The following is a 12,543-nucleotide window of genomic DNA, read 5'->3' as shown; positions in this document are numbered from 1 at the left end:
GGAGAGGGAAGAGAGAGAGGGGGGAGAGAGAGATGGAGAGGGAAGAGAGAGAAGGAGAGGGGGAAGAGAGAGAGAGAAGGAGAAAGAAACACTGCCTCGGTTTAATATATATATGATTAAAAAGCAAGAGGTAATACCTTCTCTGGGAGAACAGATGTCTGGAGCTGCTTAACATTTCAACTCAACACACACACACACACACACACACACACACACACACACACACACACACACACACACACACACACACACACACACACACACACACACACACACACACACACACACACACACACACACACACACACACACACACACACACGTTTGACCATGATTGATTTTAGAGTCTCAAAACTCAATTTGAATGGTCCACAATGTGTAGTTTTTGTATTTTCTATTATTGTATCACACTCACGCACAAACACACACTGTCTTGGAACAATAACCTCTTTATAGCTCTTTGGAAATGTTTTGAGTTCTTATATTGTATATTAATAGGAGCAGTGGGACGAAGTGGTTGAACTCTTAACCCAATATTCATGTTTTAAAAGCAGTCACTGTTACATATTGTGATGGCTGGTTATGGTTTATTTGCATCATTATAATACATTGGGCAGCACGGCTGGCAGACCTATATACAGTATCACGTTTACAATTAGCTGGCTTATCTGAGAATAACATTTTTGCGTAGCGTGGGGATGTGATCTGATAATGGAATTCAAAGAATATTATATACTTCATACTGTACAGAAAAGTAAACCTTGCTGATCCTATAAGGGAAAGGCCACAGCACACACGTGTGTATATATGTGTGTGTGCTGGTGTGTGCGTTTATGTGCCTCCATGAGTGTGTGTTCCGGCTGCTCCTGTGTGTGTGTGTAAGTGTGTGAGGAAGATTAGCGGTCCAAAATCACATATAACTGGGGTAATTGTTCTACTTCGCTACAGCATGTTAATAGGATCGATCCCCAACCTGTGGAATGTTTGTCTTAGCTAGCCTCTGATCTTGATACACACTCCCTTCACACACACACAACACACACTCCCTTCACACACACACAGTTCTTGATCAGTGGTATTGTTCATAACAGTAGCAATAACATAGACAGGGAAGTCATTGTTTTCCAGAGAGTCAACAGATCTTCAAGAACAAGGAAATAAACCAACTGGAGGAATTTGAATCGAGACGCACCCATTATAAACTGGATGTAATCCTTTGAAAAAAGAACTGTAATAACATAAAGAGTTTTATATATTCAGAATAAATTTGCTGAATTCATCTGACCTGCTATGGATAAGTGTGATGCAAACGTATTCTAAAAATCTACATCAACGTAATTCCTTGTCCTGTTTCATATTCTCAGAAATGTACTTAACATGACTCAGCAGGATACACACGTCTAATGCACAGCTCACAATGTTACCCAATCAATCCACACCATTTCCCACTTGGAGACCTGGGTCGTATTCATTAGTGCATACCGTAGCAAAACATTTACAACCTAAAACCAAAACAAGTTCAGGTAGCCCCTGCCCACTTCAGCCACTTTGCTTCCGTTTTGTGGCTAGTGAATAATACCAAGAACATTGATGAACTGACTGACTGACTCATGGAATGGAGGTTAAAACACATCAAGGTCTCTGCCGGTGTGAAGACCGACTGGCCGCTGAGCCAGAATGATGACGAATATATGGTTAGCTTTTCATGCACACATTACCCAGAAGGCAGCAGTGTGACCCTGAATACCACATTGCTACCAGACCCCGAGGCTTTGTCTAGATAGTTAAATAAGTTTATGGCTGCTACGCTCTACTGCTCATCATCATCATCCTCTTCATCAGAGAGGCATAGCTACCATTGGTGCTGTAGGTTGAGGAGCGTTCTATTTTCAAATCTCCAAATACAAGTTACCTGACTAATGGTATCACCTGACTAATGGTATCACCTGACTAATGGTATCACCTGACTAATGGTATCACCTGACTAATTGTCTCACCTGACTAATGGTATCACCTGACTAATGGTATTACCTGACTAATGGTATCACCTGACTAATGGTATCACCTGACTAATGGTATCACCTGACTAATGGTATCACCTGACTAATGGTATCACCTGACTAATTGTCTCACCTGACTAATGGTATCACCTGACTAATGGTATCACCTGACTAATGGTATCACCTGACTAATGGTATCACCTGACTAATTGTCTCACCTGACTAATGGTATCACCTGACTAATGGTAATACCTGACTAATGGTATCACCTGACTAATTGTCTCACCTGACTAATGGTATCACCTGACTAATGGTATTACTTGACTAATGGTATTACCTGACTAATGGTATCACCTGACTAATGGTCTCACCTGACTAATGGTCTCACCTGACTAATGGTCTCACCTGACTAATGGTCTCACCTGACTAATGGTCTCACCTGACTAATGGTATCACCTGACTAATGGTATTACCTGACTAATGGTATCACCTGACTAATGGTATCACCTGACTAATGGTATTACCTGACTAATGGTATCACCTGACTAATTGTCTCACCTGACTAATGGTATCACCTGACTAATGGTATTACCTGACTAATGGTATCACCTGACTAATTGTCTCACCTGACTAATGGTATCACCTGACTAATGGTATTACTTGACTAATGGTATTACCTGACTAATGGTATCACCTGACTAATGGTCTCACCTGACTAATGGTCTCACCTGACTAATGGTATCACCTGACTAATGGTATTACTTGACTAATGGTATTACCTGACTAATGGTATCACCTGACTAATGGTATCACCTGACTAATGGTATCACCTGACTAATGGTATTACCTGACTAATGGTATTACCTGACTAATGGTATCACCTGACTAATGGTATCACCTGACTAATGGTATTACTTGACTAATGGTATTACCTGACTAATGGTCTCACCTGACTAATGGTCTCACCTGACTAATGGTATCACCTGACTAATGGTCTCACCTGACTAATGGTATTACCTGACTAATGGTATCACCTGACTAATGGTATTACCTGACTAATGGTATCACCTGACTAATGGTATTACTTGACTAATGGTATTACCTGACTAATGGTCTCACCTGACTAATGGTATCACCTGACTAATGGCATCACCTGACTAATGGTATTACTTGACTAATGGTATCACTAGACTAATGGTATCACCTGACTAATGGTATTACCTGACTAATGGTATCACTAGACGAATGGTATCACCTGACTAATGGTATTACCTGACTAATGGTATTACCTGACTAATGGTATCACCTGACTAATGGTATCACCTGACTAATGGTATTACCTGACTAATGGTATCACCTGACTAATTGTCTCACCTGACTAATGGTATCACCTGACTAATGGTATTACCTGACTAATGGTATCACCTGACTAATTGTCTCACCTGACTAATGGTATCACCTGACTAATGGTATTACTTGACTAATGGTATTACCTGACTAATGGTATCACCTGACTAATGGTCTCACCTGACTAATGGTCTCACCTGACTAATGGTATCACCTGACTAATGGTATTACTTGACTAATGGTATTACCTGACTAATGGTATCACCTGACTAATGGTATCACCTGACTAATGGTATCACCTGACTAATGGTATTACCTGACTAATGGTATTACCTGACTAATGGTATCACCTGACTAATGGTATCACCTGACTAATGGTATTACTTGACTAATGGTATTACCTGACTAATGGTCTCACCTGACTAATGGTCTCACCTGACTAATGGTATCACCTGACTAATGGTCTCACCTGACTAATGGTATTACCTGACTAATGGTATCACCTGACTAATGGTATTACCTGACTAATGGTATCACCTGACTAATGGTATTACTTGACTAATGGTATTACCTGACTAATGGTCTCACCTGACTAATGGTATCACCTGACTAATGGCATCACCTGACTAATGGTATTACTTGACTAATGGTATCACTAGACTAATGGTATCACCTGACTAATGGTATTACCTGACTAATGGTATCACTAGACGAATGGTATCACCTGACTAATGGTATTACCTGACTAATGGTATTACCTGACTAATGGTATTACTTGACTAATGGTATTACCTGACTAATGGTATCACTTGACTAATGGTCTCACCTGACTAATGGTATTACTTGACTAATGGTATCACCTGACTAATGGTATCACCTGACTAATGGTATCACCTGACTAATGGTATCACTAGACTAATGGTATCACCTGACTAATGGTATTACTTGACTAATGGTATCACTAGACTAATGGTCTCACCTGACTAATGGTATTACTTGACTAATGGTATCACTAGACTAATGGTCTCACCTGACTAATGGTATTACTTGACTAATGGTATCACTAGACTAATGGTCTCACCTGACTAATGGTATCACTAGACTAATGGTATCACCTGACTAATGGTATCACCTGACTAATGGTATCACCTGACTAATGGTATCACCTGACTAATGGTATTACTTGACTAATGGTATCACTAGACTAATGGTCTCACCTGACTAATGGTATTACTTGACTAATGGTATCACTAGACTAATGGTCTCACCTGACTAATGGTATCAATAGACTAATGGTATCACCTGACTAATGGTATCACCTGACTAATGGTATCACCTGACTAATGGTATTACTTGACTAATGGTATCACCTGACTAATGGTATCACCTGACTAATGGTATCACCTGACTAATGGTATCACTAGACTAATGGTATCACCTGACTAATGGTATCACTTGACTAATGGTATCACTAGACTAATGGTCTCACCTGACTAATGGTATTACTTGACTAATGGTATCACTAGACTAATGGTCTCACCTGACTAATGGTATTACTTGACTAATGGTATCACCTGACTAATGGTATCACCTGACTAATGGTATTACTTGACTAATGGTATCACTAGACTAATGGTATCACCTGACTAATGGTATTACTTGACTAATGGTATCACTAGACTAATGGTATCACTTGACTAATGGTATCACCTGACTAATGGTATTACCTGACTAATGGTATCACCTGACTAATGGTATTACTTGACTAATGGTATCACCTGACTAATGGTATCACCTGACTAATGGTATTACTTGACTAATGGTATCACTAGACTAATGGTATCACCTGACTAATGGTATTACTTGACTAATGTATCACTAGACTAATGGTATCACTTGACTAATGGTATCACCTGACTAATGGTATCACTTGACTAATGGTATTACCTGACTAATGGTATCACCTGACTAATGGTATTACTTGACTAATGGTATTACTTGACTAATGGTATTACTTGACTAATGGTATCACCTGACTAATGGTATTACTTGACTAATGGTATTACTTGACTAATGGTATCACCTGACTAATGGTATTACTTGACTAATGGTATTACTTGACTAATGGTATCACCTGACTAATGGTATCACCTGACTAATGGTATTACTTGACTAATGGTATCACCTGACTAATGGTATTACTTGACTAATGGTATTACTTGACTAATGGTATCACCTGACTAATGGTATCACCTGACTAATGGTATTACTTGACTAATGGTATCACCTGACTAATGGTATCACTTGACTAATGGTATTATAAATGGTATTTTGGGACATGAAGGGAGTCGGCTAAACTCAGATTATCTCATCATAATTATATGACCCGAAAAACATTAAATGTTAACAGATCTAGGATCACATTTTCCTCCATCAATCCTAACCTTAAGCATTAGTGGGGGAAATATGAAACTGACCCAGCACCTTACACCCGGAAATATTACCCAACATTGATGAGGTCAAAGGCCACAACATGAAAAAACAGACTTACCATCATGGGTTTGGTGCTGAAGCGTAGTTTCCTCTTCTGAGGGATATCCTCCTTCTCTTCCTCTGGTAAACCAGGGATCTCAGTAAGATCATTCCCAGGGTCATAGATGACGTCATCATCACCGTAAAGGTCATCCTCAGGGTCAGTACAGCTCTCCCCCCAGCCTTGGTAGCAAGCGTCTCCGTCCGCGTTAAAAATCACCCTCTCGTTCCCACTGTATTCCTCATTGGGCTCTTCTACCTGGTCCTCTGGAGAGACCCTGGGCCTGGAGGAGGCCTTCTCCACCTCCACCTCCTCCCCACGGGCTTCTGCCTCATCCTGGGCTTCATCATGGGCTGGGGTAGCTGGGGTATCATAGGTGTCCTCGGAAGTCTTGTCCCCGACAGTGGCATCATTTGTGGGCCTTGAGTCCGTGCAGACTCCCGATGTCTCTCTGGAGGTGTCGGTTTCCTCCGCCTGCTTCTCCTCATACGATCCGTTCACTTCCCCTCTGTTGGCGGTGGCCCCTACAGGATGTCTCTCCCTGTCGCTCTGTCCTAACTCCCCTGCTGTCTCCTCTCTCTCCTGGGGCTCCTCCTCATGCAGGAAGGGTTTTAGCTCCACTGTCTCCGACAGCGGGCTAGGGCTGAGGAGGTCTTCTGAGGATGAGGACACAGGAAGTTTGCCCCCCACGCAGTTCCTGTACCCTCCACCACGCACCGGGGATTGGCGCGAGTCATCTTCACTGAGGTCGCCGTGCCGGTGGAAGTTATCAGGGGAGTAGAGTGCCCGGCCTCGCCGGAATGGGCCCCCTCCTCCCCCTCCCTGGTGGTCGACGCTCTCAAACACAGCGCTCAGCTGGCTCACGGTGGGCGACTGGGCTTCCGTCCTGGAACACAGTGAGTCCAGGGAGTCTGTGCTGCCCCTGTTGGAGCGCGACCCTCGCCAGTCGTCCAGGTGCTCATGGGAGCCCCTCTTCTCCCGGCCATAGGAGTAGACAGGCGACTGGGATGCGTCACGTGACTGCTGCTCAAACAGCTTCCTGGTCTCTACGACCTTTGACCCTGCGCTGGTCCGGTCCGCTATAGGGTGCTGCGTGAGCTTGATGACTGAGCCGTCCACCTTGTTGATGAAGTTGGTGGGCTTGGTCATCTTCTGAGGCGACGGGTCTTCCCGCCTGGTGGAAGTACCGGAGCTCTCTGTGCCCTGCATCTGCATGAACATGTCCTTGATGCGGCTAACATGGGCACCATACTGTCGTCCCCGGCGCTGAGTGACCCGCTCGGTGTCCTTGAGCTGGGGCTCCTTGCTGTCCTGCCGGGGTGGCTGGTCGAAGGCCTTCTTTAGGGCCTGGAACTCTGTCCTGTAGGCGTTGCGGTGGGGGGAGGCGCTCCGGAGATTGCTCCTCTCCCCCGAGGCCTCCGTCTTCAGCATGATGGCGTCAGAGGTGAGGAGGCAGAGGGGATCTCAGCAGCATCGCTGGGCCTTCATCTCACATATACTACTGTAGTATCCAGCGAGTTTCCTGCCTGTGTGATTATCACTGTGATTTGATTTCACACTTCATTAGGGGCCATGGACACCTGGGAGAGAAAAGGCGATGCCTGTTAGATACAAGAGATACCAACCAAACTGTCATAATTATGCTTTTCATAAACACCATTCCTAGCATGAATTAATCTTAACTTAAAGTGCAACGTAATCATAGACGATGCTCTATGTGTTAAAAGCTCTTAGCACAAGAAATGCACTGAATATAAAATATATTTGCCCTCTAAAAGCTAGGGCTGGGAATTGCCAAGGGACCTTACGATACGTTATTATCGTGATACTTAGGTGCCAATACGATATGTATTGAGATTCTCACAATTCTATATGTATTGCGATTCAATACTGTCACGCCCTGACCATAGAGAGCTGTTTAATCTCTATGTTGGTTGGGCCATGATAGTGTCTAGGGTGGGTCATCTAGGTGAATTGTATTTCTATGGTGGCCTGATATGGTTCCCAATCAGAGGCAGCTGTTTTTCGTTGTCTCTGATTGGGGATCATATTTAGGTACCCATTTCCTCATTGTGCTTTGTGGGATCTTGTCTACAGAGAGATGCCTGTGTGCACACCAGTAGCTTCACGTTTCGTTTTTGCTTGTTTGTTTTGTTTGGTGAGTTTCTATTAATCAAAAGATGAGGAACTCTACGCACGCTGCACCTTGGTCTACTCATTATGACGATCGTGACAAATACTGTGATTTTATTGCGATTCCGTAGTCCAAACATATTGATCACCATATGTCTGCTGCAGAGGGACAAGAGAGAGCCATGAGAAAACTATTTTTTGATCAGTCATGGAAATAAAAGTGCTGAAAACAAATTGGCTCCCTATTTAAAAAGAAGATGGAGAACAATCTATAAAGGAAAAATACTGGAGTTTTGGTACAGCCAACTAGTGACCCAAAAAATATTGCAATATTGTCAAAACGATACAATACGATATATTGTCAAAAAGAATATCCCGATATTCAACTGTATGGATTTATCCCCATCAATACTAAAACACATCCTGATGGTAATGATGCCTCTGTTTAGAAAGCAGTGAGTTGACCCATTTATCTAATCAATACTCACTTCCTCACGTGTAGGCTAAAACAAGCACTGATCAATATGGGTGATTGAAATCATGTGTGGGTCATCTGAAGATAGAGACTCAACTAAACATGAAACATCTTGAACATTGTTGAATACATGAATAAATGTGAACTATAGCACCTTGCAACATAAATTCAATGTTTGTGTGATAGAGACATGCCTTCTCTCCATTATGTACCTAATGTTAATCTTTTCAGTGTAGGATAGAAGCCTATCCTAAACCTGAGGTCTGACCATGTAGTCTACTGTCTCACCACCTCCCCGGCCCGAGGCATTCTGCATGATCATCTCGATTAATACAAGGACTGAAGGACAGTTCATCTCATAAAGACAGACAGGCAGAAAAATGCAGGCTAGACGGTTTTTGGGAAAGGGTGCAAGGGGGAGTTGTTTACACACCACACACATAACTGTGATATAATCCATTGATAAAAACGATCCAAATACACTGTGGATTCCATTTGTTTACATAATGTTTATATAATTTAGTATGAACAACGCAATTTTCATTTCAATATAAAATGCCCTTATTTCAAATGTGTTTGTATGTGTTATTACTATTATATTAATGTAATTTCATCATACCACCCTGTTTGTGAAATTCACATTTGCTAATAAAAAAAGATCCCACATGGGCTACGTAGGGTATCAGGTGGAAAACACTAAGACACACGAGAACAAATATACATTTTTAATTTTACAAAGTGAAAAGATATCGGATAAATTTTACAAAATGTTTTCATCGTCAGCTGGTCAAAAAAAAAGCAAAATTGCAACGTTCTGCAAATGCACCCGTTGTTGCTATGATAAACAAGATAAACGTGCTAGAATCATTTTCGGAAAGCAGTAACCTATCCGCCCAGCCATTTTATCAACATCGGACATAAATGGTAAACTTCTAGATGCAGAAGATAAAACTCGAACGTGTAACATTGTATCAGCTCGAGCTTTATCCTACGTCGACCAGATATACGCGCATCACCCACACAGGCATGGTTGTCAGCTCCATATGAACTCTATATATTATAATACATTATTTAATTTCAGTAGCCCATTTAAAAGGAAAACGATAGGCTTACTGCATAGTGTTGTTTATCATGTATAGAAAAAGCAGAAGTTAACTGTTTCCACCAAGCTACTCTCGATGTTTCACAAAGCACAAAACAAAAGAGTGACTTACGTTCATTGCTTCATGTGATGAATGACCGCGACATAAAATAGTCCCGTAAAAATTCACATGAAATACTCTGCTATCGTTATAAATCCCCTCCAATACGACATTTCCATTCAAGCCCGTCGTTAGTCCAGTATTATGTCGCCCTATTGACACTTTGACACACAAGCCGTGGTCTACACACCGCTAGACAACGCCATTGCAGGCAATGGGTGATGCTGCCGTGTGCACAATGTGGGAGCCGACGCTATTAAATATTCCATCTCAATGAAGGGTGCGCAACTGGATGTTTTCTAAGGTGAAAACATCTTATATATCTTAGTCAACAAGTAACAAAAACATATTTTACATTTAGGAAATATGATGTTTTGCAAATGGCATAAACATGTGGCAGGTGTTTAACCTTATCGCAGTAATGGTTTGGTCCAGTAAAGTGCAGTCTGGCAGAAATACCACCACAAATAACTTCACTGGCTTTACTATGGTTGTCACTAGTTACCACAGCCACAAAGTCAAAGTTGACTTTATCATAAAAAATGTATGAAAACAAAAATTTGCTTTTTGGTCTTCATTTAAGGTTAGGGTTAGGCTTAAGGTTAGCAGTGTGGTTAAGGTTAGGGTTAGTGTTAGGTTCAACTTACTTATCCTACCATTTACAGTACCTAAGGGGTTAAATGTACCACCACACACCATATGAATCTAAGAACACAATGCCATATTAGAATACAAGTATTGAGTCAAAGGAGCCAGCCTATAGCATATGCAGCTGACTGGGCCATGTGATTAAGAATCTAGGGATCTTTGGGATCTGAAAGGGCCTCATTATTCCTTTTTTAATGTGGGGATGCCGTTTTAATAATATCAACATCATGGACACTTCACTATCACAACAAGTTCTCACTGTGGTACTATTATAGTCATATTTTGTATTTAGTACACTATTCACTTGACATGATCATATTGGGGATGCAATGAAGAAAGGGGAGAGGATCAGGTTTGATGCAGTTCATTATGAGATAAATAGATTTCACATTGGCATGATGATCACCTGGATCAAAGGCTTGTCTGTTTAGAAAATGAGATCCAGGGCAGAGTAAAGGCATGTGCTAATACAGCAGAATTCTAGAAGGCTTGTATTGACCAACATGGTTTCCCCCACTGAATACAGTGTTTAGTCCTCAACTGGTCAATGAATGGGAATCCCCATATAGACTACAGTATATAGGCTATATTATGAAATACACTCACCATCTCCACCCACAATTACTAGCACCTCAAATCTCTACATGTTGCTAAGCAACCTTTAAAAAAATCGGAAATTTAGAGAGAAAAACATCCTGGCACTGCAGAGAACAGGAGATGCTATGCTATTCTTCACAGTGCATTGAATGCACCCAATCAAGATTATTATAAAAAATCTCTACACATTTAATATACTACCGTATCGTTGATCACACCCAAATATGCCGGAACAGAACCTTTCTAAAGACTTGTGGTGGAAAAAGCATTACCAGTGTGTCCTGCTGTATCTGTGCCCAGCATAATAAACTCCAAGGGAGCAAGATGGAGACTTAAAGGCCCAATGCAGCTGTTTTTATATCAATATCAAATCATTTCTGGGTAACAATTATTATTACTGTAATAGATTTCCTCCCTGTCTGGGAGTGATCTGAGTGGGGGGGGGGGGCTGAAACCGTTCTGTTATTGGCAGAAAGGTTTGGAACTACGTTTGTTATTTGTCTATTAGCTAATTTACTGCATGATGATGTCATCATGGATAGCCGAAACCCCCGCCCATGCAAACCTGCTAATTAGACGGTCCTGTGTAGATTGGATTTTCAACCAGAAAATAACACTGATCAAATATTTTCAGACTTTTACAGTGTTAGTTTCATCAGCTGTTTCACAATATGATTCAAAACACAGAAAAAATGAATTTGAACTGTACTGGGCCTTTAAGAGTCTGACTGACCCTTTCTTCCTTCTTCAGGACCCTTGTCTGAGCTGAATAGCCCAAAGAGGAAAGGGGGCTGAGGGGCTGAGCATGGCCATCTGTCTGCTCTGGTTCACCACAGGGGGAGAACAGATTTTAATAGAGTTCTCAGACATCTCACTGCCCTCTCTACAGCTGGACTTACACATTGCAAGGAGGGGTGGTAGGGATGGAGGGGTTGTGTTGGTCACGCAGGGTCAATATCACATCTACATAATTTTAGAAGCAAGGCACAGAGCGAGAGAGGCAGTTAGGAAGTACAGCTCAGTTTCCACCTCATTTTTTGCACACTGCACACAAAATTAGGTGGAAACTGAGCTTCACTTCCTAACCTCCTGCTAAATGTGTGACCATATTAGAGACACATATTTCCCTCAGATTACACAGACCCACAAAGAATTCGAAAACAAATCCAATTTTGATAAACTCCCATATCTATTGGCTGAAATACCACAATGTGAAATCACAGCAGCAAGATTTGTGATCTGTTGCCACAAGAAAAGGGCCACCAGTGAAGAACAAAAACCATTGTAAATACAACCGAAATGTATGTTTATTTATTTTCCCTTTTGTACTTTAACTATTTGTATATAGACATAATATGACATTTGAAATGTCTTTATTATTTTTGAACTTTTGCAAGTGTAATGTTTAATGTTATTTTTTATTGTTTATTTCACTTTTGTTTATTATCCATTTTACTTGGTTGGCAATGTAAACATATGTTTCCCATGCCCCTTAAATTGAAATTGAATTGAGAGAGGGAGAGAGAGGGGGGAGGGAGTGAGAGAAAGAGAGAGAGAGACAGACAGAAACACAGACGGACAGATCGTTGTTTTAGTGATTCGATTATG

The 12,543-nt window shown here is 41.5% G+C and overlaps 1 protein-coding gene across 1 annotated transcript in view; it reads right to left on the bottom strand.

Annotated features, from left to right (window-relative positions):
* The window catches only part of LOC120027073 (neurabin-1-like), a 124,040-nt gene extending 116,729 nt beyond the window's left edge, over positions 1-7,311 (bottom strand). Inside the window, exon 1 of the mRNA XM_038971915.1 lies at positions 5,899-7,311. Coding sequence (XP_038827843.1) covers positions 5,899-7,311 — 1,413 coding nt within the window. The remainder of the gene's footprint in view (positions 1-5,898) is intronic.
* Positions 7,312-12,543: the final 5,232 nt, after the last annotated feature.

This window comes from Salvelinus namaycush, chromosome 32 (assembly GCF_016432855.1).
Source record: "Salvelinus namaycush isolate Seneca chromosome 32, SaNama_1.0, whole genome shotgun sequence".
NCBI classification, from domain to species: Eukaryota; Metazoa; Chordata; class Actinopteri; order Salmoniformes; family Salmonidae; genus Salvelinus; species Salvelinus namaycush.
This window is presented reverse-complemented; position numbering and strand designations above follow the sequence as displayed.